This window comes from Rhagoletis zephyria, unplaced genomic scaffold (assembly GCF_001687245.7).
Source record: "Rhagoletis zephyria isolate East Lansing unplaced genomic scaffold, Rhagoletis_zephyria_1.1 Rzeph_scaffold_00951, whole genome shotgun sequence".
NCBI classification, from domain to species: domain Eukaryota; kingdom Metazoa; phylum Arthropoda; class Insecta; order Diptera; family Tephritidae; genus Rhagoletis; species Rhagoletis zephyria.
The window spans coordinates 1-24,318 of NW_016158035.1; the positions used below are offsets into that span (position 1 = coordinate 1).

General features: G+C 40.5%; 2 protein-coding genes across 2 annotated transcripts; one reads left to right on the forward strand and one right to left on the reverse strand.

Annotated features, from left to right (window-relative positions):
• Window positions 1–12,100: 12,100 nt before the first annotated feature.
• LOC108362154 (zinc finger BED domain-containing protein 1-like) lies at window positions 12,101–17,893 on the reverse strand. Its single transcript, XM_017615017.1, has 4 exons — window positions 17,715–17,893; window positions 16,287–16,375; window positions 12,433–13,670; window positions 12,101–12,337 (listed from the first exon to the last, which is right to left on the reverse strand). The coding sequence occupies exons 1-4, from the start codon at window positions 17,891–17,893 to the stop codon at window positions 12,269–12,271; spliced, it is 1,575 nt and encodes a 524-aa protein (XP_017470506.1). The 3' UTR covers window positions 12,101–12,268.
• Window positions 17,894–18,475: 582 nt separating this feature from the next.
• LOC108362155 (uncharacterized) lies at window positions 18,476–23,764 on the forward strand. The gene has a single exon (XM_017615018.1). The coding sequence runs from the start codon at window positions 18,476–18,478 to the stop codon at window positions 23,762–23,764; it is 5,289 nt and encodes a 1,762-aa protein (XP_017470507.1).
• Window positions 23,765–24,318: the final 554 nt, after the last annotated feature.

Consider the following 24,318-nt stretch of genomic DNA (forward strand, 5'->3'; position numbering starts at 1 on the left):
AAGTTTGAAGTGTCTAGAAAATACCATTGATTTTTTTAATTTTTCTGTTGCGGTGTTGCACACTTTCTTCCATATAACGAATGTACGCATTTTATGTTATATGGATGAATGCGCGTGTAGCGTTGTTGTTTTTTATTCCAATATTTTAAATTAAGCTTTATTTTATAGTTTTTGTTAGACAATGATAAATGATGTACACAAATTTCAGTATGGAAGAAAAAGTGCAACACCTTCAACGAAAAAAGTTCTCAAAAATCTACGCGAATTGAATGTACTATCTCGATCATTTAAACATCTCGGACTCGCCCACCACTAAAAATTATTATTTAAATCTAAAGTATATATTAAATGATATTTAAAATTTGCTTTAGAGATGAACTTTCGACAAATTTGTTTAAACAAAAATGTTAAGCGCATATGCAAAATGTGGAAGCGAGATTCTTCTGCTTGCGTTTCTATGTTTATATCATTTATCAGTTTAAGCACATACGAATAAATGTAAAAAAAATATTTTTAATTGCGGATCCGAAAGAAATATTTATTAGTTGCATTGAGTTTCGCAAAAATAGTGCCGAAAATCAGTCGATTGTGCTGAAGGTGCCGGCTGCTTCCGTAAGGGCCGCAAATGGCACAATGTACACTCATTTTCCATCACTGTCACACATACAATCTCACTATTCTGTTGACTTCGTTTTCCCCTTCCGTCAACTTTTTGCTTCCGTGCTTGCCCAGCAACACTGTGCAAAGCTTTGCACGCGCAGTCGCCCGCGACACATATGTGCTGATTTGGGCATCCCTACTTTACTACATCAGGGATGATAAATGAGTTTTTTAATTTTGTACCAAATGGCCAAAAAAAGCGTACTAAATAAGCCGAGAAAGTACCAACATTTAAAAGACCATACAAACATAGTTACATACACATGTTTTTAGATTGTCTGTATAAAATCATGATATAAAACATGGCGTGTCGAAGGTGCAAACCATAAGTGCAAATAAATTGTTTGAAAAGGCCACCAAACGCCAAGGTAATCAACAAAAGCATACAAGTTATACTTATTACCTAAGTGCTAGTAATACAAAAATTAAAAAAAAAAAACCGTTGCATTTAACGGAATGGAAGTTTTACAAAAACTTTCCTTTTATAGAAATAAACAAGTTTATAGCAGTGCTCTTGCAAAGTGGGGGAAATCGAGAGCGCAAAATGACACTGAAATCTGCCACTTTCTGCTGGAAAAAATTTTACCGTCGAAAACTTACAAGTAAAAAAGTCTTCTGACCATAAACATGTGTTCGTTAATAAACAAAAGAAAGGAATACAAGTTTAGTTTAGTTAATTTATTATTAATCTCTAATTTTCTAATTTCCGGCCGTCAACTATGGCTGCCGTATACGATTTTTCAATTGTACCATATTTTTCCCAGAAATATACCAAAATAGATAATAATGCTGAAAGGTTCTGACCGAATTTGTCAGTTGATCGTTAAAACGAAAATGGGATAATTTTATTAATTTATAGCTATATCTTCTTAATTTTTTTGAAACAAGGAAGGGTGCTTAGAGGAGATTCTTCTGTTTTTGAACGCGTCATAATGTGGTATCAAAAATATTTGTTAGAAAAAAACTTATTCATTCCGAGATAATTCATTTTTATGTTAAAAACATTTTTCCTATACAAAAGTATTCAATAGTAAAAAAATTCCAAATTGGGGACAATGCACCAAGCGGATAATAAATTACCAAATGAACCACCTATTACAACTGTGAAAGTTATCAGCTGTTTCAAAGATTACAAGTTTTTGCAAATTTTGCAAACTGCTGTTGTTGTTGTTGTAGCGGCTACTAAGCCCCGTTCGGGGCGGTTCATCCATCAACGTTGTCGTCAATTTCAGCTAGGAGGAGGCCCAGGAAGTGTGCTACTTCCACAGGGGCTGTCCATAGGGACAGGGGCGTTAGCTGAGTGGGGTTCTCAGGGCATGTGAAGTGGTGCCGGGAGTCATTCTGGCGACTCTCCACATGCCGGGCATTGGTTGGGCACATCCTCGTTGATTCTGCTCAAGTAGAAGTTGAGCCTGCTGCAATAGCACGGTGGAACAAATTCAGGTTAGCAAAAGTTAGGTCGATTCTGAGAGTGAGGGGTGAAAATATAGGCTAAATTAGAAGACCCGTATCGCGGCGTTTGTTTATGTTAGTTCGAATTTTTTTTATCGACCTTCGAACTTTGCAGTCAAATGCCGATTTTCAGCATATTGTTTATATGGTTTTTTGGCTATAACTCGTCGACTAATTGATATTTTTTCAATTTGTTAAAGCCAGACTATTGCTAGAGACCTGTGCAACAATTAAAATTAAAAAAAAAATTTATTTAGAAAAATTTTGTAGTGCATTTCCGCAAGCAGCTGTCCGCTGGGATGGCCACGTCTGTGGCTCCCAGCAAGGAACTGCTTGCAGAGCATTATGTTATGCTCCTTTACTGGGAGCATCTGGGCCTCGTCATGTAGGTGGTGTTGGGGCATCATCAGGAGGCATCTTGTCGCAATTCGTAATGCCGTGTTTTGGCAGGTCTGTAGCTTCATCCACTGCGTCCTGCTAGTCTCCGGCGACCATACGGGCGCTGCATGGTTTAGAACCGACCGGCCAATTGCCTTGTATGTTGCCAACAACGTTTCTTTATCTTTGCCCCAAGTGCTGCCGGCCAGCGACTTGAGGACATTGTTGCGGCTCTGTACTTTGTTGACAATTGCGGTTGTATGCGCCGAGAAGGAGAGCAGACTGTCGAAGGTAACTCCGAGGATTTTCGGGTTATTCACCGTCGGTATTGTTACGCCATCGACGTGAATACCCAGTGGCAGTCTGACCTCCTTCGTGCAGGTGGTGAAAAGGGTTGCCGGGGATTTCGTAGGGCATAGGGCAAGGCTCCTTGCAGTGAAGAGGCGGGAAAGTTCGGAGAGGTACCGTTTACTTTCGAGCACAAGTCATCAATTCCATTCCCAGACGCCATGATCGAACAATCGTCAGCGTAGGAGACAATCGCCCTCATTGCGAGAGCCGTGTCGAATGCAAGTCGTTTTTCGAGNGGGATTTCGTAGGGCATAGGGCAAGGCTCCTTGCAGTGAAGAGGCGGGAAAGTTCGGAGAGGTACCGTTTACTTTCGAGCACAAGTCATCAATTCCATTCCCAGACGCCATGATCGAACAATCGTCAGCGTAGGAGACAATCGCCCTCATTGCGAGAGCCGTGTCGAATGCAAGTCGTTTTTCGAGAGTCGAGTCGTATCTTAAGTTTCACGCCATTGCCTAAAATTTCCACTCGACTAGTGTATTAAAGTGGGAAAACTTGGCAGCACTGTATAGTTTACGACGATTTTCGTCGTTTACTTATTTCAGCACGGCTGTATACAATGCCAATATTGTCGAGTCGTAAAATTGAGCCTAATTTACGACTTACGCAATGAGGCTGTATATAAACACCCTCTGGTGGCTGAGGAAGCTTTGCGATGTAATAATTAAACAGTAGCGGGGGCAGGACACCACCCTGTGTTACCCCTGTTTAATTTTACGTGGCTTACTAGTTTTGTCTCTGAAAATTACTGACGAGTGTCGACCACTCAGGTAATTCGCCGACCACCGTTTGAGTCCCTGTGGGAGTGAGGAGGCCTCTATATCTTCTAGTAGCGTTGAATGACTGACAGTGTCGAACGCCTTGGACAGGTCCAACGCTACTAGAATAGTTCTCTCACAGGGGCGGTTTCGGTTTAGGCCACGAGTTATCTGAGTGTTTATGGCGTTAAGTGCTGTTGTTGTACTATGCACTTTACGGAACCCATGTTGATGCTTCGCTGGGGTCAGGTGGTTCGTGAAGTACGGGAGCAGCAGGGCCTCGAGTGTCTTCGCTACCGGGGAAAGGAGAGTTATCGGGCGATAAGACTCTCCTTTGTTGGCTGGTTTCCCCGGTTTGAGCAGTGGGACCACTCTCCCCATTTTCCAGATGTCTGGAATGACGAGAGTGGCCATAGACAGGTTGAGGACCTCCGTTAGGTATGCTATTCCCGCAGGACCCAAATTATGCAGCATCAACATGCATATTCCGTCGGGTCATATGGCTTTGGAGGCTTTCGCCTTCCCGATGGCTACCCTTACCTCACCGCTGGTGAAAACAAGAGGCGCACTAGGTTTTGGCATTTTGTGCAGCCTTCTGGTCACTCGACGTTTGGCTTTATCCACCGGAGGATGCAGAATGAACTGCCGGCTAAAACAGCTCGCGCATCTCTCCGGATCCGACGAAGCGTGGTCACCAAAGTCTATCTCGACTCTGTCGTCGCGCTTCGTCGGGTTGGACAACGACCTCACGGTTGACCAAAGCTTGCTCACACCAGAGGCGAAGTTGCAGGTCTTCAGATGCTCTTCCCATTTCTTCCGCTTATGTACGTTCACAAGTTGCCGAATCTCCGAATTGAGATCCCTAATACGGGGATTTCCGGGATCGGCCTGACGAAGGTTGTCGCGCTCATCAGCTAGAACAGCCGCTTCGGCAGGAAAATTCGGACGTGGATCCTTAATACATCCTGCTGGGATGAAGCGAGCTGCAGCAGCGGTGACAACCCTGCGGAACTTACGTTCACCTACATGAACGTCGGTTGGTATGGGTAGTGCAGTGAAGGCGCCCTCAGTAACATCCGTGAAGCCTTTCCAGTCAGCTTTGGAAAAGTTGACATAAGTCCGGTGATCCACGGAAGCGAATTCGGCAGGTTTATCAATCGAGATGACTATAGGCAGATGGTCTGATGCTAGAGTTAGCATAGGTCGCCATGCAAACTGCTCAAAATTTTTGCTGCTGGATGATTTTGTGTGGAGGATACAAAAATACTCCTACCAAATTTACCTATCAGAAAATCAGAATGGCGTAAGTTGCACGTTTTTACTGGTTTTGTGTTCAATAACCTTTTCTGATTTTTAGTCTTCCCCTCAATTTTACTCGCTATGATTATTTTATTCTCTGGCTGCTAGTACTTACTGGACATTTTTATGAATTGACCTATTATGACAGCAACTTTTTGTTTATTTAAGTAAGAGTTTCGTTTTTAATAAACACCACGTATTTACTTAAATATGGTAGAAAAATATGACTATATTTTTATGCACAAAAATTCAAAACTCCAAGTAAATAGAGTGTGGTATTTCGACATAATTGAGCTGCAGTACCGTATCTTGACAAAAATGTATCAAAAATGTCAATGTAGGTCCAATGTACTTTTGGCTTCCAAAATGTACCAAAAANGCACAAAAATTCAAAACTCCAAGTAAATAGAGTGTGGTATTTCGACATAATTGAGCTGCAGTACCGTATCTTGACAAAAATGTATCAAAAATGTCAATGTAGGTCCGATGTACTTTTGGCTTCCAAAATGTACCAAAAAAGTACAATTGTACCATCAGTTTCATCACTGTACTACATTCGTCGTGCTTTCGGCAACAAGTCAAAAGGCTCTCAGCAACAAGTCAGATGACTTTCAGCAACAAGTCAAACGACTTCTGCAACAAATGAACGTGAACGAGCATTCGGAATACTGGTTGACCGAAGTCAATATCAGTATGAGCTGTTATAAGTATCGTTCACTTGTGGTGGCTGTATTTGCAAGACAGCACGCTATGCGCTGGTGTTCAGCCATCCTCTAATTTCAGTTAGGTATCGATACTACTAAGTCAACACGCTGCTCAGTCATACAAAGGAGCGGTATTGATTGAGTATGCAATAATTGACGTTCAACGCATGCCAGTCTCTGTCTCTGTCTAGTCTGGCTACTAGAACGGTAACTAGACCCCAGTCGGCATACATAATAGGCCCATAAGATTTTTGTATTGCAATCGATAGTTCGTCGATTGTTCTTTACTGTTCGTCCATTTTTAACGTTTGTTCGTCAGCCAGACATTTATAATTAATTTTTAAATTTTCACTTTACGTAATTCCTGTATCTAGCACTCCCAACAGATTATTTTGGGTTAATTTTTAATGTTTGTTCTTGAGCCAAACATTTATAATTAATTTTATACATTTCACAGTTCCAACTATTAGCCCTGTTCTGCAATCCGATTCGAATCGGAATCGGAAATAATATCCGATTGTCGGAATGCAGACACCAACAATCGGGAACAGATCCACTCCGATTCGAATCGGAACGCAGAACAGGGCTGATAGTTGCAAACAAAAACAAAAAAGTGCAGTCTTAACGTTAAAAACATTTTAAGGACTTGAATAACTTTCATAAAATCAATAATCAAAATTAAAGAGATTTATGTTATATGCCAAAAAAGAAGCTTGTCTGCATTTTATACTAAGAGATTTGATCGTCAATTGGTGTACAGCTGACCAGTTGTATGTACTAAATAGTTGCTCGTTAGCCACACTCGTTGGTGGCGCCGTTAAATACTTTTTCGCAAACATTTTAAATTAAAACAAGTAATTTTTAAGCAAAAAAACAAAACCGACTTCAATTCTCATATGAAAATTTAAGATTATCGTTAATTTCTTCATGATCCGATGATCGGGTTTAAACCAAATTAGTATGGGACCACCTTTCCTTTAAGAAAAGAATTATTAAAATCGGTTAACGTGGTCCAAAGTTATGCGGTAACATATTTAAAAAAATGTTCCGACGAATTGATAACCTTTTCCTTTTTGTGAAGTCGGTTAAAAAAAAAATGGAAGAATGCCAATAATGGAATATATTACACTACGAAGAACAAGTGGTTGATCTAAATATTCGCTTATTTCTACTTCAAAAGTAGTTTTAGTTGTCGCTTTGCGTGTAAAATCTTTTTCAGATTTAGCATGGGATTCCCAGAGGTCACTAGGATCCGATAACATAATTGGTTCATCAAAAGCACCTTTTACATTGTTCCAATTCATCTGCGATAAAATATTTTCCATTTAATCTTGGATAAATTAAAGCAGCAACCATATATTCTTCACTTTTTAAACTATTAAAGCGGCGATGCAAGGATTTTAATATTTTATCCTTCAGATCTAGTGGAATTACTATAGATATACACGATTCATCAGAACAAATATTAAGTGTAGCGCAGGGCTGCCAGACGTCCTGGTTTTCAAGAATTTGTCCTGATTAAAAAATTATCCTTTTGTCCTGGTCCACACTTAAATTGTCCAGGTTTTTTAATGAAGATCAATGCAGACACCCATCTAATTTTTAGTTGATTTTCGCTTTGAAATAAAGGTTAAACTTTCTGTCATTAGTAGTCCAAAATCTATAGTGAAACATTTTTTTTAACATGTTGAACAATATCTGGTGACTTTCTGTTTAGTTTATTGGTTAAAATCTTATTTGTATCTTCAGGCAAATGCCAAAAAAGTGCAAGTTCCTCAACAGGTACACGGCTAAGAGGTCACACATACTACGCAGTAGATAAGATCTGCTTCAGTTGAAATCTGGCAGGTATTAAGTAACAAAAAGACTAATTTAAATATGAATAATTCAGTCGAAACTTTTTTATAACCTTCTTTTATTGCTATTTAGATGAAAGATTTACAAATATTATTAGAATTAATTTCCACGCCGAAATACCCGTACTTTAGAGATGACACCCGCCATTAATACTTGGACATCCCTTTCGTTGATCGATTGAGCCTGTTTTCGCCAAATTCTGCGGAACTGCGTTATTCTTGAAGGTGTGCATTTTGTTTCTTTTTAATTTCGATTTCATATATTCCCAATAACGCTCGGGCAATTCGGAGGAATGGCCTCTTTTAATACAATATTGGTTCCATTTTGTGTATAAAACTCTTGCGCTTTTTTGCACAATGGCTTGTTGCCAAATCAGGCCAAAACAATACAGGCTCTCAGAACAACACTCCAGGTGCAACAACACGTTCAGAGAGATCCGGATTCCTTTTCAAAGTCCTTGGAACATCCTTCTCCACTATTTTATTTATAGTGCCTGATTTTCCGCCAGATTCCGCCTTTCTCTCAATGCTGGAATTTTTCTTGATATTTGACAATACATTTTGTACCATCGACCGTTCAATTTTCAGCAATTTTACTAACCGACATTGGGATATGTGTGGATTTTGCATGAATTAGTGCAAAATCAACTTTCTTTGCTGAAGTTCTTTGCTCTCCACATCACTTATCTTTAAAGTTCCGCATTTAAAAATTAACTGTAATAAAAAACAACGATATCAAAATCAGCACACTAAATAAACGGCTGATCGAGTAGTCGATAACAAAGTTGTGCTATGTATAGTGCAGCCAAATTTCAAATGAAGCAGATCTTAATTTCAAGAGTTAAAATTTCTTTCAAAACGCCTTTCTGAAAGTCATTCCTTTCTCCTTTTTTTGTACGGAGCGGCACAAATTGAAGGGCTTCTGCTTTCGCTACTCAAAGAAGAGCTTCCAGAAGGGCTTTCGAAGAAGTTATTTTAAAGTTGTTTTTAGTTCATAAAAATCAAACTTCTTTCTTCTTCTTCTTTATTGGCGCTGTAACCGCCTAAGCGATTTTGGCCGAGTCCAAAACAACACGCCAGTCATATCTCTTCTGTGCTAACTAACGCCAGTTGGAAATGCCAAGTGAAGCCAAGTCCTTCTCCACCTGGTCTTTCCAACGCAGAAGAGGCCTTCCTCTTCCTCTGTTACTAGCATCGTATGAATACTTTCAGACCAGGAGCGTTTCTGTCCATTCGAACGACATGGCCAAGCCAGTGGAGCCGCTGAATTTTAAATCGCTGCACTTTGTCTATAGCGTTGTAAAGCTCATACAACTCATCGTTAAATCGTCTGCGTTATTCGCCTAGTGATAGAACGATACGAGTACCGAGTACAGAATATCGATACTTTTCATGAGTACTGAGTAGTATCGAGAACTCGATACTTTTTCACAAGTACTGAATGCCGAAAAGTATCGACGAGTTAAGAACTTTTCTAAGTAAATTTATTTTAATTACCCAATAAATATTATGGCGAACGTTCGAATATTAACTTCAATATCCAATATGAATGTTATGAAAATGAACATAAAGCTCATTTACTTCAGTATTTTCATAACTCCAAAACCGAAAACAGCGCCTTTAAAGTTTTTAATTCACATAACGTCACCCTCATGCCAGAAGCATGAATGTGCAAATTTATCAGTTTTGAGTTATTGGGCTGACTTGGTTAATCTTTGGATTTTCTATGTTATACCAAAACCCAGAATACCATGCGTACACGGAAAGTAAATATTTTAGCAATTCAATTGCATAACTGTAGAGCTAAGTTTCGCAAAAAAACTTTCAAACTTGATTTCCCAAAATGTTCATTTTTACACATTCATGTTTATGGCATACGGGCGACGATATGTATACTCCCATACGAATAATTAATAGTTACATATTTTGTTCTAGTGAGCTCCTGGTAATTGACACAGTTATGAAATTTTTACACAACCTAGAAAAAAATGTAGCGGTCATTTCAACATTGGCTTCGGGTAAAAATGTTTAAATAATTGAAAAACGAATATCTTGCCTCCCCTTTGATAATGAATGGGGGAAGAGATAGTCTTTCGACTCGACAACGTGGCCACTCGCCAGCATAAGGCAGCCGTCGTTAACCCATGTATTCTACCTTCGTTGTGAAATCCAGCCCATTCTTGAAGAAAATTTTTATAAAAGGGAGCTTATCTTTTCAATACAGAATGGGCTTCACCACATTTGCTTCTCGTCTTCTACATTTACATTTCATTTTCAAAGTAAAGTTATTTATAAATACATGTACGCGTCAAACAATAACACTAAACAATAAAATATTTGCTTTTAAAAACTTGGAAATAAGCTTTTTGCTATAAACATTTAATTTACGCATGTAAAACTAATTTATCGGAAGTTTATTCCAAAAATTCCTTTAGATCAGATTAAAACTAAATACTAAGAGCAGTGACTATTCAATTTACAAATAGGAAGAGGCGAAAAAAGCAAAGCAATCTGATTTTTGTTTACTTTTTGCGTTTGCTTTGAGAATACTTCAAAGTACGAGTATTATCGGTACTTTTTTGCAAATATGAGTACTGGCATCGATACTTTTTTAGAGTATTCTATATGAGTACTGGTATCGATACTTTTCTAAAAAGTTCTATCACTATATTCGCCATCGCCAACGCGTAAAGGTCCGTAAATCTTTCGCAGAATCTTTCTCTCGAAAACTCCAAGAGCCGCTTCATCAGATGTTTTCATTGTCCATGACTCCGCGCCATACACAGTGATCGGACTTCTGCCACATTGTGGTAGATCTACCACTTTTTGGAGCATCCACCACATCTACCACACAAGGTCTGAAATCTACCACAAATTCGCATTTTTAACTTTGTACATTTACGATTCGATACGATACAAATGTTCTGGTACTCGATTCCAAAAAATATCGTTTGAAAACTTTCGAGTAAAAAGTATCGGTATCGAATGGCAAAAATATCGATATGGTGTATCGTATCGAAGTTCGTGTCCCTAATAACAAGAATGATAGTATACAAGATTTCGCATTCCCNCATTTTTAACTTTGTACATTTACGATTCGATACGATACAAATGTTCTGGTACTCGATTCCAAAAAATATCGTTTGAAAACTTTCGAGTAAAAAGTATCGGTATCGAATGGCAAAAATATCGATATGGTGTATCGTATCGAAGTTCGTGTCCCTAATAACAAGAATGATAGTATACAAGATTTCGCATTCCCGGTGGTGATGACATTGCTCAAGTAGAAGTAAACAAAGCCGAATGGGAGGAGAAAAGGAACTGTCAAACACCGAATTTTCTCAATTTCTTAATATTAAGTTTTTCGTCGGGAAACGTGATTTTATTGTGTTAAATTGCAAAATATATGATTTATAAAAAGAACTAATAAAGGAAATGTAAAAAATCGCGATTTTTGTGAAAGTATTAGCACATTACAGTGCATCTTAAGTTTTTAAGGCGTTGTTTACTTTTACTTGAGGATTGTCAAACTCGGCAAAACCCAAGTTAAAAGGTGTTTCTAGAGATTCGAATTAAAACAATGTCAGTTTAGGTGAAACCATGGAGATTTTTTTTTAAATTTTTGTAAACAGTTTGATCCGAAACCTGAGATCTACCACATTTTTTCTAAACTTACATTTTTTTTCCAGATTCTACCACACAGAATTTTTATTAAGTCCGATCACTGGCCATACACCAGCAAAGGCATGATGAGTGACTTATAGTGTGATCTTTGTACGACGAGAGAGGACTTTAATTCTGAATTGCGTACTCAGTCCAAAGTAGAACTTGTTGGCAAGAGTGATTCTCCGTTCGATTTCAAGGATGACATTATTATTGGTGTTAATGCTGGTTCCCAAATAAACGAATTCGTCTACTTTTTCAAACTTGTAACTGTCAACAGTGACGGTGACGTATGTGCAAAGACGTGTATGCTCTTGACTGTTTGTTTGATGACAGGAGATACTTCGTTTTGTCCTCGTTCACCACCAGACCCATTCGCTTTGCTTCTCTATCCAATCCCGAGAAGGCAGAACAGACTTAGCCCTTGTTTTTACCGGTAATATCGATGTCGTCGGCATACGCCAACAATTATTATCTTCTCCAACATCAGATTAAAGAAATCACATGAGAGGGAGTCACCTTGTCTGAAACCTCGTTTGGTATCAAGCGGCTCGGAGAGGTCCATCCCTATTCTGACGGAGCTGGTGGTATTGCTCAACGTCATTTTACACAGCCGTATTAGTTTCGCGGGGATACCAAATTCAGACATCGCGGCATAAAGGCAACTTCTCTTCGTGCTGTNGACCAAATTCAGACACCGCGGCATAAAGACAACTTCTTTTCGCGCTGTCGAAAGCATCTTTGAAATCGACAAATAGGTGGTGTGTGTTGACCCTATTCTCGTGGGTCTTTTCCAAGATTTGGCGCATTGTGAACACCTGAGCTATGGTGGATAGAGCTGGGAAAACATCGATAGTTGAGATATTCGATATTCTCGAGGTTTTTCAACAAAAAATTCGATACTATCGATAGTATCGTTTTTTAGACATTTTAAATTTTATTTACATACAAAATCAACTTAAACAATTCATTTCACAGTCTTCGTATAGCTTATTATAGCTAATATCACAAAAAAAAATATATATATATGAAGTAAAAAACTTCCAAAGTGAACTTATAAGTTACTTTGAGATCCACATGTTTTTATGGAGGAACGTTAGCATCTCTATATTCTTTGGCTTTAGCGAAGCTCTTCTATCGCTAATTATTAGCCCAGCTTTGCTAAACATTCTCTCCGACTCGGTCGAAGTGGCTGGAATGCATAGAATCCTTTTTGCTAAAGATTTGAATAAGGAATCGGTCGAAGTGGACTAAATTAATTTAAATGGTATTAACATTGGTATCGACTCAAAGATTTTTGGATATGCTTACCTTCCAAAACTCCAATGGATTTGTGTCTTGGGGAGAATGTGCCGCTAACATGTATTGACGTAGCTCCAATATAGCATCGACCCGATCTGTCCTCCCCATATTGGCTATATTTGTTTGCAAAAACTCGAAAAGTTTCTGCCCTGAGGGAACTGAAGTTTCTTTTAATGTTGGCGGCTCCGAAGGCACAGTGTCAATTTTTTTTTTGGCGGCTAGTTCATTCTCCAAAATTTTAAGTCCATGATTGGCATTAAATGGCGAACGAAATCCTTGTTTTTTAAACCTGCGGTCGAGTAGTGTCCCTATTCTTGGAAATGTGCGCTCTTCATAAGGCATGAGTCGTTTTATAACACGCTCCACCAAAAACTTATGAATTTCAATACCTTCTGGAGATTTTACTTTTATTTTCACATTATCCAAGTTATGCAGTAACCCACACACAATTGGTATAATCAGGGATATTGTAATCGAGACACATGACGAAATCTGACGAGTGGCACTATCAAACGGTGCAAGTAACAACATTAGTTCTTTTAACAAAGCGATTTGGTCAGCTGTTAATGGTGGTGGTGCCTTGGAAGTACTTAGCAGAACTTTCACTATAGCATCGTTAGTTAAAATTATTCTTTCTATCATATAAAATGCACTATTCCATCTTGTAGGCACTTCTTGTATCAAGCTGTACTTTTGTTCGGTTTGTTGTTCTGCTTTAAATTTGCTAAGTGCAATTGCACTAGACTTAAAATATGTGACAATCCTTTTGCACTTTCTCAAAATATCTTTTAAACAATCGAGCGCTAGACAGTCCTGCACAACCAAGTTTATGGTGTGTGCAAAGCAAGGTAGGTGTTTTTTTTGTAAAAGTTCGCAAGTTTTTATCATAGAACTTGCATTATCAGTTGTAATGGCTGATATTTTGCTAAAAATATTCCATTCATCAAAGACAACACGTAGTGAAGCAGCTATGTTTTGAGCTGAATGATTCGAGTTATCCTGTAATGGTTTTGTGGCCAATACTGCGCTAACAAAGTGACATGTAACAGTAATATACGCTTCGTTAGCTCTCGAAGTCCAACAGTCCGTTGTTATAGCGCAACTTTCAACACTATCCAAAATCGCAAACAGTTTTGCCTTCATGTCGTTGTACATGCCACTCATATGCACGTTTTGCAGTGTTTTTCGCGAAGGTAGTGTGTACCGAGGATCAAGCACTTTTACAAACTCGCGAAAACCGGAATCCTCTACAATCGAAAATGGTTGCATGTCCTGCGATACGAGTTTAGCCAAGGCACTGTCAATGATTTTTTTTCTTTCAGAAGACGGATCGTAATTGTTCGTCAGAAACGGAATCGTCCTCGGGCCTTTTGGTAATACGTCCAAATCAATGGCAGCGTGCACCCTCTTAATGTGGTCGAATAAATTGGAGGTATTGCCACTTGTTTTATAAACATTGGAACAGTGGATACACCTGGCCGTCTTACCATCTTTTGACCGTTCAAAATGACTCCACGCCTTCGATTTGCCAATCCGGCGCCTTTTGAATAATTGCGATTCTTCTTCATTGTTATTGTCGGGATCTGCGTATGAACAAAACTGTAATGAATATTCTCACACAGTGATAAATAAATCATGGCGCTTACCCTTGACACTTGCGATTCGGAAAAATTTGTCCATATTTGAATATATTTAAGCCGCCAACACTAATTAAGTAATTTTCACGTGTGTTCCCCAATTTGCCAAAAACAGTGATGTGAAAATATAGGAAATGCTGAACACTATCGTCCACTATCAGAACCAAAACATCGATAGTGTAACGCACGCACAGCAAATTCGATATATCGATACTATCATGAGTGGTTGACACAGCTCTAATGGTGGATTTTCCAGGCCTATAGCCACACTGATAAGGTCCAATCAGTTCGTTAATGGTGGGCTTCAGTCTTTCGCACAATACACTCGATAAGACCTTATAACCTATGCTTAGAAGGCTGATTCCGCGATAGTTGGCGCGAATGGCGAGGTCGCCCTTCTTGTGAATTGGGCAGAGCACACGTAAATTCCAGTCGTAGGGCATGCCTTGGTCTGATCATATTCTGCATAAGAGCTGATGCATGCACCTCATCAGCTCCTCGCCGCCACACTTGAATAGCTCGGCTGGTAGGCCGTCAGCTCCAGCAGCTTTGTTGTTTTTCAGCTGCGTAATCGCTATTCGCACCTCGTCATGGTCGACTCCATCGTCTTCGACTGGGGGCTCGGGTTCGCCTTCTCCACAACTTTCAGTGCTGCTGGCATTCAATAGGGTGGAAAAGTGCTCCCTCCATAATTTAAGTACGTTCTGGACATCAGTCTCTAGGTCGCCATGGTTGTTCTTACAGGAGTTCGCCCCGGTCTTGAAACCTTCCGTAAGTCGCCTAGCTCTCTGATAAAATTTTCGGGCGTTTCTCCTGTCGGCTAGCATCTCAAGCTCTTCGCACTCACGTATTTCGGCCCCTTTCTTCTTATTGCGGAAAATACGTCTCGCTTCGTTCTTCAGTTCCCTATAACGGTCCCACATGGCTCGCGTTGCGCCCGATCGCAGCGTGGCCCTATAGGCGGGGTCTTTTTTTTCTGCGGCTTCTTGAAATTCCTCATCGTACCAGTTGTTCTTTCGAGTTCGCTGAAATCCAACAACTTCTTCGGCGGCGGTACTTAATGATCGGGAAATGTGGTTCCACTGTTCGCGTATGTCGGATTGTTGAACAATGCTCTCAGAGAGCAGGTGTGTGAGTCGAGTGGCGAATAAATTGGCCGTCTGTTGTGATTGCAGCTTTTCGACGTTAAGCTTTCCTTGCATTGTTGGGCGCACATTTTTTGCTACACAGAGGCGGGTTCGTATCTTGGTTACACCAAGATAGTGGTCCGAGTCGATGTTTGGCACTCGGAGTATATGTACGTACGTCTAAAACGCTGGAGGCATGCCTTCCGTCTATCACAACATGGTCGATCTGGCTTCTCGTTTTTCGATCTGGAGGCAGCCGTGTAGCTTGGTGGATATTCTCTGGTTTGAACCCACGACCCGTCTATCAAAGTACAATTCTGATTAGATCAACTGCGCCGTTATTCCGGATCAACGTTGCCGTCTGTCTATGCTTTTACAATGCATCCCCTTTAATGTATCTTGAGTTTTAGGCCATTTCAACGTGTCGCAACTCGTTTTTGCTCAAACTTGTAATTGAATTTCTCTTTAACAATTACCTTGCCAAGTTTCATAATGTTAACACTTGAAGTCAGACATCAGATTATTACGAAACTAATTAAGTATAAAACTTAATTATATAATTTACACAAAAAATTGATAAGCCCTATCGCGAATTTCACGTGAACAAATACTCCCAAAAATTATGAAGTAAAACAAAAACAATTTTTCCCAATTTGTTTTTGTTTTGCGTGTTAAATTATGGGAACAATTTATTCACATGAAATTGGCGATAGGGCTGGATATTTTCCAAGAGTGACGAGTGGGACAACGATGACACTCGTCTTTCTGAGTTGAATGATTCATTTCCCAATTTTAGACAAAGTAAAAATATTTCGGTAATAGCGCTTTTATTGTGTGAAAATTAAAAAATATTTTAGCTTGTGACGGGTGGGAGGAGTCACTATTGAGGACACATAGTTCATGTGTAAAATGAACGCTAATGGTTTGATGTAAATATTTACTAAACTTTTAATAAGGGGGTCTTATTTGAACAATGGGAAGATTAAATAATTGTATGTTAAAAAAATACATATTTTGCTTTGACGGGTGGGAATTCCAATAAACGTTTCTGTAAACTCTTATAACTTCTCACCATAAATGTGTTTTTGTAATAACTTACCACTGTTGTAATGACCAGGAGTTGTACCTTTTTTATCGTTGTTTTTTTTTTGCATTGTCACCTTTAATACCCGAGGTATGCCTTGACAACTAGATGAAAAAATATTATATTAGACATAAATTACGTTCTCATTGAGTCATTAACTTGAATTTATGAGCCATTTTTGGAGTTTAACGCTAAATTCTGCTCTTACCATACAAACAATTTTCGTTAAACTCGCCTTAAACACCACTTTTATTTGGTGTTAACGGGCATGCAACCCTACATTTTGATTAAACTTGGCCTCACTGAGCAATTTTGAAAACCAAACTTTTGAAGCGGTTCAAGCCGGAAGATTGCCATCTCCCTTAAAATAAGTAAACAAATAAATATTTGGAGCTAAAATATTTTTGTAAGCATTTGGCCGCGCTTCTCCTCAAATTTGAGTTGTGAGTTCTGTTGTTGTAACACATATGGATGCACCTACATTTTTACTTTGACTCCGAACGGCAAATGGTTTTATGAGAAGGTTTTTCAATGCAGAAATACACTTAAAAGCCTGCCAAACGACAACTGCTATTTTGGATTATGCTTTGACCAGGGGTCTAACGTTGGGCCTACCGAGTAAAAGTACGCACCTGTAATCACTCTACAACGGCGGCCGCTAAAAGTACATACATGTTACATATGTATGTATCCCCTTATTTGTTCTCAAATGCAAGAAAACTACAATATGCTTGACGTTGATAAATAGTTTTAAAAATGTAGAATAACTTAAAATGTTTGTGTTTTAATAAAGTATTTATTTTGTAAATTATTATTTTAATATAAAGATATTAAAATTTTTATATTTGGCAACTCTTATAGTCTTGTCTCCATTAATAACAAATGACAGATGTAAACAAAATAAAAAAGAAAATATTGTTATTTTACAAATTTAAGGCAAACGGGCAAAATGTTCAAAGTGCACAGTATCCGACCACTCCCAAAATAAAGTAAATGGAGCAGAAGGGGTTTGGTATAGTTTTCCTGCTCGTAGTCCAAATTATCTGGTTTGCTTCATTTATGCTATTATTACAAAAATTCCGCTTTTGAAGAAAATATGTAATTTAAAGGTGATAGGATTTACATACGTACCTACATATCGCAGACTGGCGCGGAATAACTCGTGTGCTTCATATTCAATACCCCATAATAAACAATGTGGGCATTAATCGTTGATATTTTAATCAACTAGACGCTTTCATTAAACTTAATCGGACTAGAGTTAATCATGTGTAAAATAATTTTTACTAAACAGGTAATCGTAATCGTAATTAAAAAATATGTTTTGTACATATATGTAATACTCCTATATTGGCAGTAAGAGCTAGTACCGTCTGTTCACGATCCCCCTTTCCTACTTCGCGTTCGGCGCTCCTGTGTGTGCTAATGGAACAATTTGCCAACCTATGAGTATGTGTATTTGAGTGCGCTCTAGCATAAACGAGTGATTTCACATCATTGCCTCTGCTTCTTTCGCTGCCATTGTTGACGTCGATGCCTTTATTGCCTTTGCTGTTTTCGCTGCCTTCGCTATCAGTGCCATCGTCGCTATCATCGCTTATCATCGTTGACGTTGTTGTCATTGTTTTCGTTGGAGCTCCAGTTATTCTATTCCCACTACCTTCGCACCTTTGTCAATGCATTGCCGCTACAGCATATGCATTTAACGCACCGCTACCATAATCTCTTGTTCATTGTTTTTATCGTTTGCCATCTCACGAAATCATACGATAGTTGACCTTCATATTAAGAAAGGTCTCATAGCAGGATTTTTCCATGAAATTATGTCTAGTTTTTGCCTACATAAGTACATGTACAAATATCATAGTTGGGCTTTTTTTGGTGGTCAGTTTGTTTTTCGATGTGCGATCGCGAAGGAGCCATCACCAAATAAATAAAGAAAAAATACACAAGTTGCCTTTTTATCTACAACAATAGTCGCAAGAAAAATTGTAGAAAAACCTCTACAATTCTCCAGAGGTCCTTTGAGCCGGATTCGGTCTGGCATATTCATGTCAATTTCAAGACACCCGTCATCGATATACAGTCCACCTGGCTCCACCGGACAGCGCGCGCATCCTGCTACAGGACATTCCTAGGAACCCATTTGTGATCGACATAAGCACTTTTATATTTTCTTCGAGTTGTGTGCTCGTCATTGTGAAATGGAGCCTGAGTCAATTCCAGTGGATGATGGTGCATCCGAGGCATCCTCCCTCAATACTAATGAAGAATCGCGAGAAGGAGTGGCAACACGGAATATTCGCATAAAGATGCATCAGCGGGATAATCTCCTAACACGCTTGCGCTCGGTACACATTGGAGTGCTTGAAGGCGAGTCACTTTCGCTTCGCCAACTCGCAGCAAAATTGAGTTTGGTGGAACGACAATATACCGCACTTGACGCTCTACAAACTCAATTAGAGGAGCTGGACGAGTCGCAGCTAGAAGCAGAGCATCGCGTAGCACTTGAAGAGTCGTATGTGGAAGCAAAAGCCGCAATCCTTGACCAGATGGAAGAGCTGCAGAGGATTCAACCGTCCACCCAACTCAGCAGCACACATGTAGAACGCTGCCCAACACACCGTATAAACTTGCCGAAGCTGCAACTAACAAAGTTTAGCGGAAAACAATCAGAGTGGCTTGATTTTCACAATGTATTTACAACGTTAGTACACAATAATCGAGACCTAACCAACATCGAACGATTTCAATACTTACGATCTTGTCTAACGGAAGAAGCCTCGCGGTTAATACAGTCGCTTGAAGTGACTAGCAACAACTACAGCACTGCGCTTGATCTCCTCATCACTCGCTTCAACAACAGCCGCTTAATCTTTCAATCCCACATGCAACAGATCTGCGATCTATCACAGCTTTCATCATCGAACCTCTCATCGCTTCGCAACTTCATTGACACAGTCAATGTAAATCTTCGGGCCATGCAGTCTTTGGCAACCACGCAACAAGTCGGTGAGGCAATCCTACTTCACCTAGTATCAAGTAAATTAGACCCGTCAACGCGTACAAAATGGGAAGAAGAAGTTGCCGTAAAGTGGACCGCCACAAACTCAACACCCTTGCAGATGCCTACTTGGACAGATCTCGCCTCATTCCTTGAACGTCGTTGTCAGACGTTTAATATGCTGGCGGCGAACAAACCAACCCCCGAACTGGCATCGTCATCTAAGAAATATGCATCAAAAACTTTGGGCAGCAGAGGACATTCACTTGTCACAACGAATTCAACCACTAAGTGCCTCCTGTGTGGTACAAGTCCTCATCATAGCCCATTCAACTGCGAACAATTTATGAAATTGAGCCCTCAAGACCGGTTTCTTCGTGTCAAACGCCTTAACCTATGTCTGAACTGTTTGGGTAAGAATCACACGTCAAGTGTATGCCCATCTGTTCGCAGGTGCCAGCACTGCCGAGTGAGCCACCACACGTTGCTGCATAGAACATATGGAGCGGGGGACTCATCCAATAACACCACTAACATCGTAAATAGTCCAGCAGTCGAGAACACCAAGCCGGTGGTTCTACAGGTCAAAGAGAGTTGCGGAGACGTCATCTTAGCTACAGCACGTGTGTATCTATCGAATTCATCGGGATACTCAACCATCGTTCGTGCCCTCCTAGATTCGGGGTCACAACTCAATTTTGTGACCGAGCGGATTGCACAGCACTTGCATCTACCACGGGTCAAAAGAAGCATCGAAGTTATAGGCATAGGTTCAACATCTACAAAAATGCAACATACAAGTCAGTTAACAATGAAATCCCTTCACATGAACTACTCATCGAGTTTTGAGGCGGTAATAATCCCAACGATAACAGCACAACATCCAAACGTTCGAATTTCCTCAAGCGCGTGCAAAATACCAAACAACATCAAACTTGCAGATGAGAGTTTTCACGAGCCACAAGGAGTTGATTGTCTAATCGGTGCAGGGTTATTCTTCGACCTGCTCCTTGTGGGTCAAATTAAAGACGACAACAGGTCACCGATCCTCCAGAAGACAAAATTAGGGTGGATCGTTTCAGGACCAATTCCATCCACGAAGTCAGCATCTTCGCAGACTACAATATCATCTTCATCGCTTTCATCAAAAATATCATCGCTTCCTGCCTACAAGACGTTTATAACAGTGGGTAATAATTTAACCCTAGACAATCTGCTGCAAAAGTTTTGGACACTCGAAGGTTATACTGAACCAGTTAAAATGTTCTCAGAGGAAGAACAAGCCTGCGAACGGTTCTTCGAAGCAACAACAAGGCGGTGTCCAACCAGCAACAAATTCATTGTACGTTTGCCGTTTAAGGGAAACCCAGAATCACTGGGCCAGTCATATGAAATCGCGTTCAAAAGGTTAGTAGCACTGGAACATAAACTACTAAGAAATCCTTCAATGTTAACGAATTATCGAGACTTCATCCACGAGTATGCAGAGTTAGGGCACATGTCACTGACAGATAACTCAACACACAATCGGTACTTCATTCCGCACCACTGTGTCATAAAGGCTGACAGCAGCACCACAAAGCTACGCGTCGTTTTTGATGCATCCTGCCAGACGTCAAATGGGAGGTCATTGAATGACATACTTAGAGTAGGTCCAACTCTACAAGATGACATTTTTACAATCCTCGTTCGCTTTCGAATCCATAAGTATGTTTTGATGGCCGACATTGCTAAAATGTACAGGCAGGTATTGGTCGACAACGCCGATGCGAATTGGCAGTGCATTCTCTGGCGCAATTCTCCGCTTGATCCAGTAAAGGTATATCAACTAAAAACAGTGACGTATGGAACCAGCTCCGCACCTTACCTCGCTACGAAATGCCTACTGGAGCTCGCAAAAAGGGAGTCGACTGAGTTTCCAATCGGGTCTGCTATTACCCTCAAGGATTTTTATGTCGACAACCTGATGACTGGTGGCCCGTCGGTTGACGCAGTGGTTGAAATCAAAGGGCAAGTCACAGCATTGCTCCAACGAGGAGGATTTCCGCTACGTAAGTTTGCCTCCAATAACAAGGAAATCATCAACGACGTACCGTTTGAAGACAGAGAAGAACCCATTGGTCTAGGGGATTCGACTTATGTCAAAACTCTCGGACTTAGATGGTCCCCCTCACAAGATGCCTTTTTCTTTTGCTACACGGGGCCATCAGCAACACGTAAACCAACCAAGCGTGCTATACTGTCACAAATTGCGACCCTCTTCGATCCGCTTGGACTACTTAACCCCCTTATTGTTTCGGCAAAAATTTTAATGCAACAGTTATGGAAATTGAAGCTTGACTGGGACGAAAGTGTGCCTCAAGACGTTCACACTCAGTGGCGCAATTTTGAAGATCATCTGAGCCTTATAAACAACATACAGCTACCAAGGTATGTACCAATGAATGTCACAACTCAAATCCATGCCTTTGCAGATGCTAGTACAAAAGCATATGGTGCATGCATTTACGTCGTGACTCGGCAGGAGAAGGAAGCTACGTCATCCTTACTTTGCGCCAAATCCCGTGTAGCACCAACAAAACAAGTAAGCCTGCCACGGCTTGAGCTATGTGCTACAATGTTATTGGCTGAGCTCCTACAAACTATAGTTGAAATATTTTCACCAAGGTCGGTTAACATTCATTGTTGGACCGACTCAACAATCGCTTTGAGCTGGATACGTGGTGAGCCATGTAGATGGACGGTGTTCGTGGCAAACCGAGTGTCAAAAATACAGCAACTAACATCGCACTATAAATGGCATCATGTACCATCTGAACTCAACCCAGCGGACATAGTTTCGCGTGGCACAACCGTCGCTGGAATCCGCGGGAATCAATTGTGGTTCCAAGGGCCTCCATTTTTGAAGACTCCACAAGAGGAATGGCCCAATTCTTCTTTTGACACCATACCAGACATTCCAGAACAACGAAAACAACGTGTGACATTGCTGTCAGCACCTCAAGTAGACATCTTCGCCGAAAATAAATATGTTAATAGCTACAACAAGTTTCTACGAATTTTCACCTATGTAAGGCACTTCATGTCGAGAACACCAGTTGCGTCGATAACACCAGAAGAAATTAACGACACGCTTGAATTTGTCTGCAGGAGAATTCAGAAGTCTCATTTTGGTGACGAATACAGCAAACTGCAATTCAATCAACCCATCAGCAAAACCTCAAAACTTGCATCACTTTCTCCATTTTTGCACAACAATCTTATTAGAGTGGGAGGAAGGTTGAAAAACTCAACATTGAGTTTCGATGCAAAACATCCAATTGTTCTCCCACATTCCCATCCATTCGTCCACTCACTCATCACGCATTATCATCGCAAAAATCTTCATGCTGGTGCACAAACCTTATTGAACATTATACGGGACAAATTCTGGGTCGTTGGTGCTCGTACGACTATCCGTCAAGTGATTCACAGCTGCATACGGTGCTACCGTCTTCGTCCAATAGTAACGGAACAGCTTATGGGGTCACTTCCCACGTGTCGAATTATGCCATCGTATCCATTCGAAACAACAGGAGTAGACTACTGTGGTCCCTTATTGATCACACAAAGAATAAGAGGACGACCACCAATCAAGGTTTACATCGCGGTGTTCATATGTTTCACCACCAAGGCTGTGCACCTTGAAATTGCACCAGATCTATCAACAGCGGCATTCATTGCAACCTTTAAGCGTTTCATAGCCAGGCGCGGGAAGTGTCGGGTAGTTGTGTCCGACAATGCAACAAACTTTGTTGGGGCAAATCGCGAGCTACGCGAGCTTTTGCATTCGTTCACTACCGAAGCGCACATCGAACGTGTTGAGGAGTTTTGTAGAAACGAAGGAATCGAGTGGAAGTTTATTCCACCAAGATCACCACACTTCGGTGGCCTGTGGGAAAGTGCAGTAAAATTGGCCAAATATCATTTGCGTCGTGCCATCGGAAATAATGTTCTGACACACGACGAACTCCATACAATCGTCTGCCAAGCCGAAGCAGTTGTGAACAGTCAACCTCTGACCCCAATTTCAAGCGACCCAAATGATCTTCGTCCACTCACCCGAGGACACTTCCTCATCGGCCGATCTCTGTTAACTGTTCCTGAACCATCAGTGCCAGTCAACCTAACCAGTACAGGTCGTTCTAAAATCATTCAGTACGTCCAACAACAATTCTGGCATCGCTGGCAGCAGGACTATCTGAAGGAACTGCAAAGGCGTTCGAAGTGGAAGACTGCATCACCCAACATCAATGTTAACGACCTGGTAATACTAAAGGATGACCTTACACCGCCACTAAAGTGGCCCATGGGTCGCATCATAGCCACACTACCAGGTGACGATGGCAGAGTGAGGGTCGTACAGGTAAAAACTGCAGATGGAATCTACAAGCGAGCAATAACAAGAGTTTGCAAGCTACCAGTTGAAACTTCGCCTCAAAAACATTGAAAGCATAACTTTCAAGAGGGGATGAATGTTCACGATCCCCCTTTCCTACTTCGCGTTCGGCGCTCCTGCGTGTGCTAATGGAACAATTTGCCAACCTATGAGTATGTGTATTTGAGTGCGCTCTAGCATAAACGAGTGATTTCACATCATTGCCTCTGCTTCTTTCGCTGCCATTGTTGACGTCGATGCCTTTATTGCCTTTGCTGTTTTCGCTGCCTTCGCTATCAGTGCCATCGTCGCTATCATCGCTTATCATCGTTGACGTTGTTGTCATTGTTTTCGTTGGAGCTCCAGTTATTCTATTCCCACTACCTTCGCACCTTTGTCAATGCATTGCCGCTACAGCATATGCATTTAACGCACCGCTACCATAATCTCTTGTTCATTGTTTTTATCGTTTGCCATCTCACGAAATCATACGATAGTTGACCTTCATATTAAGAAAGGTCTCATAGCAGGATTTTTCCATGAAATTATGTCTAGTTTTTGCCTACATAAGTACATGTACAAATATCATAGTTGGGCTTTTTTTGGTGGTCAGTTTGTTTTTCGAT

Excerpts from the sequence above, each read along its gene's own strand:
- LOC108362154 (XM_017615017.1), bottom strand. The coding sequence starts at position 17,893 with ATGACAACAACGTCAACGATGATAAGCGATGATAGCGACGATGGCACT. Across the intron at positions 13,671-16,286 it reads TCCTGGTCATTACAACAGTG|AGGATTCCGGTTTTCGCGAG; the intron begins GTAAGTTATTAC and ends TTTCGATTGTAG. Across the intron at positions 12,338-12,432 it reads ATCCATTGGAGTTTTGGAAG|CAAAAAGGATTCTATGCATT; the intron begins GTAAGCATATCC and ends TCAAATCTTTAG.
- LOC108362155 (XM_017615018.1), top strand. The coding sequence starts at position 18,476 with ATGGAGCCTGAGTCAATTCCAGTGGATGATGGTGCATCCGAGGCATCC.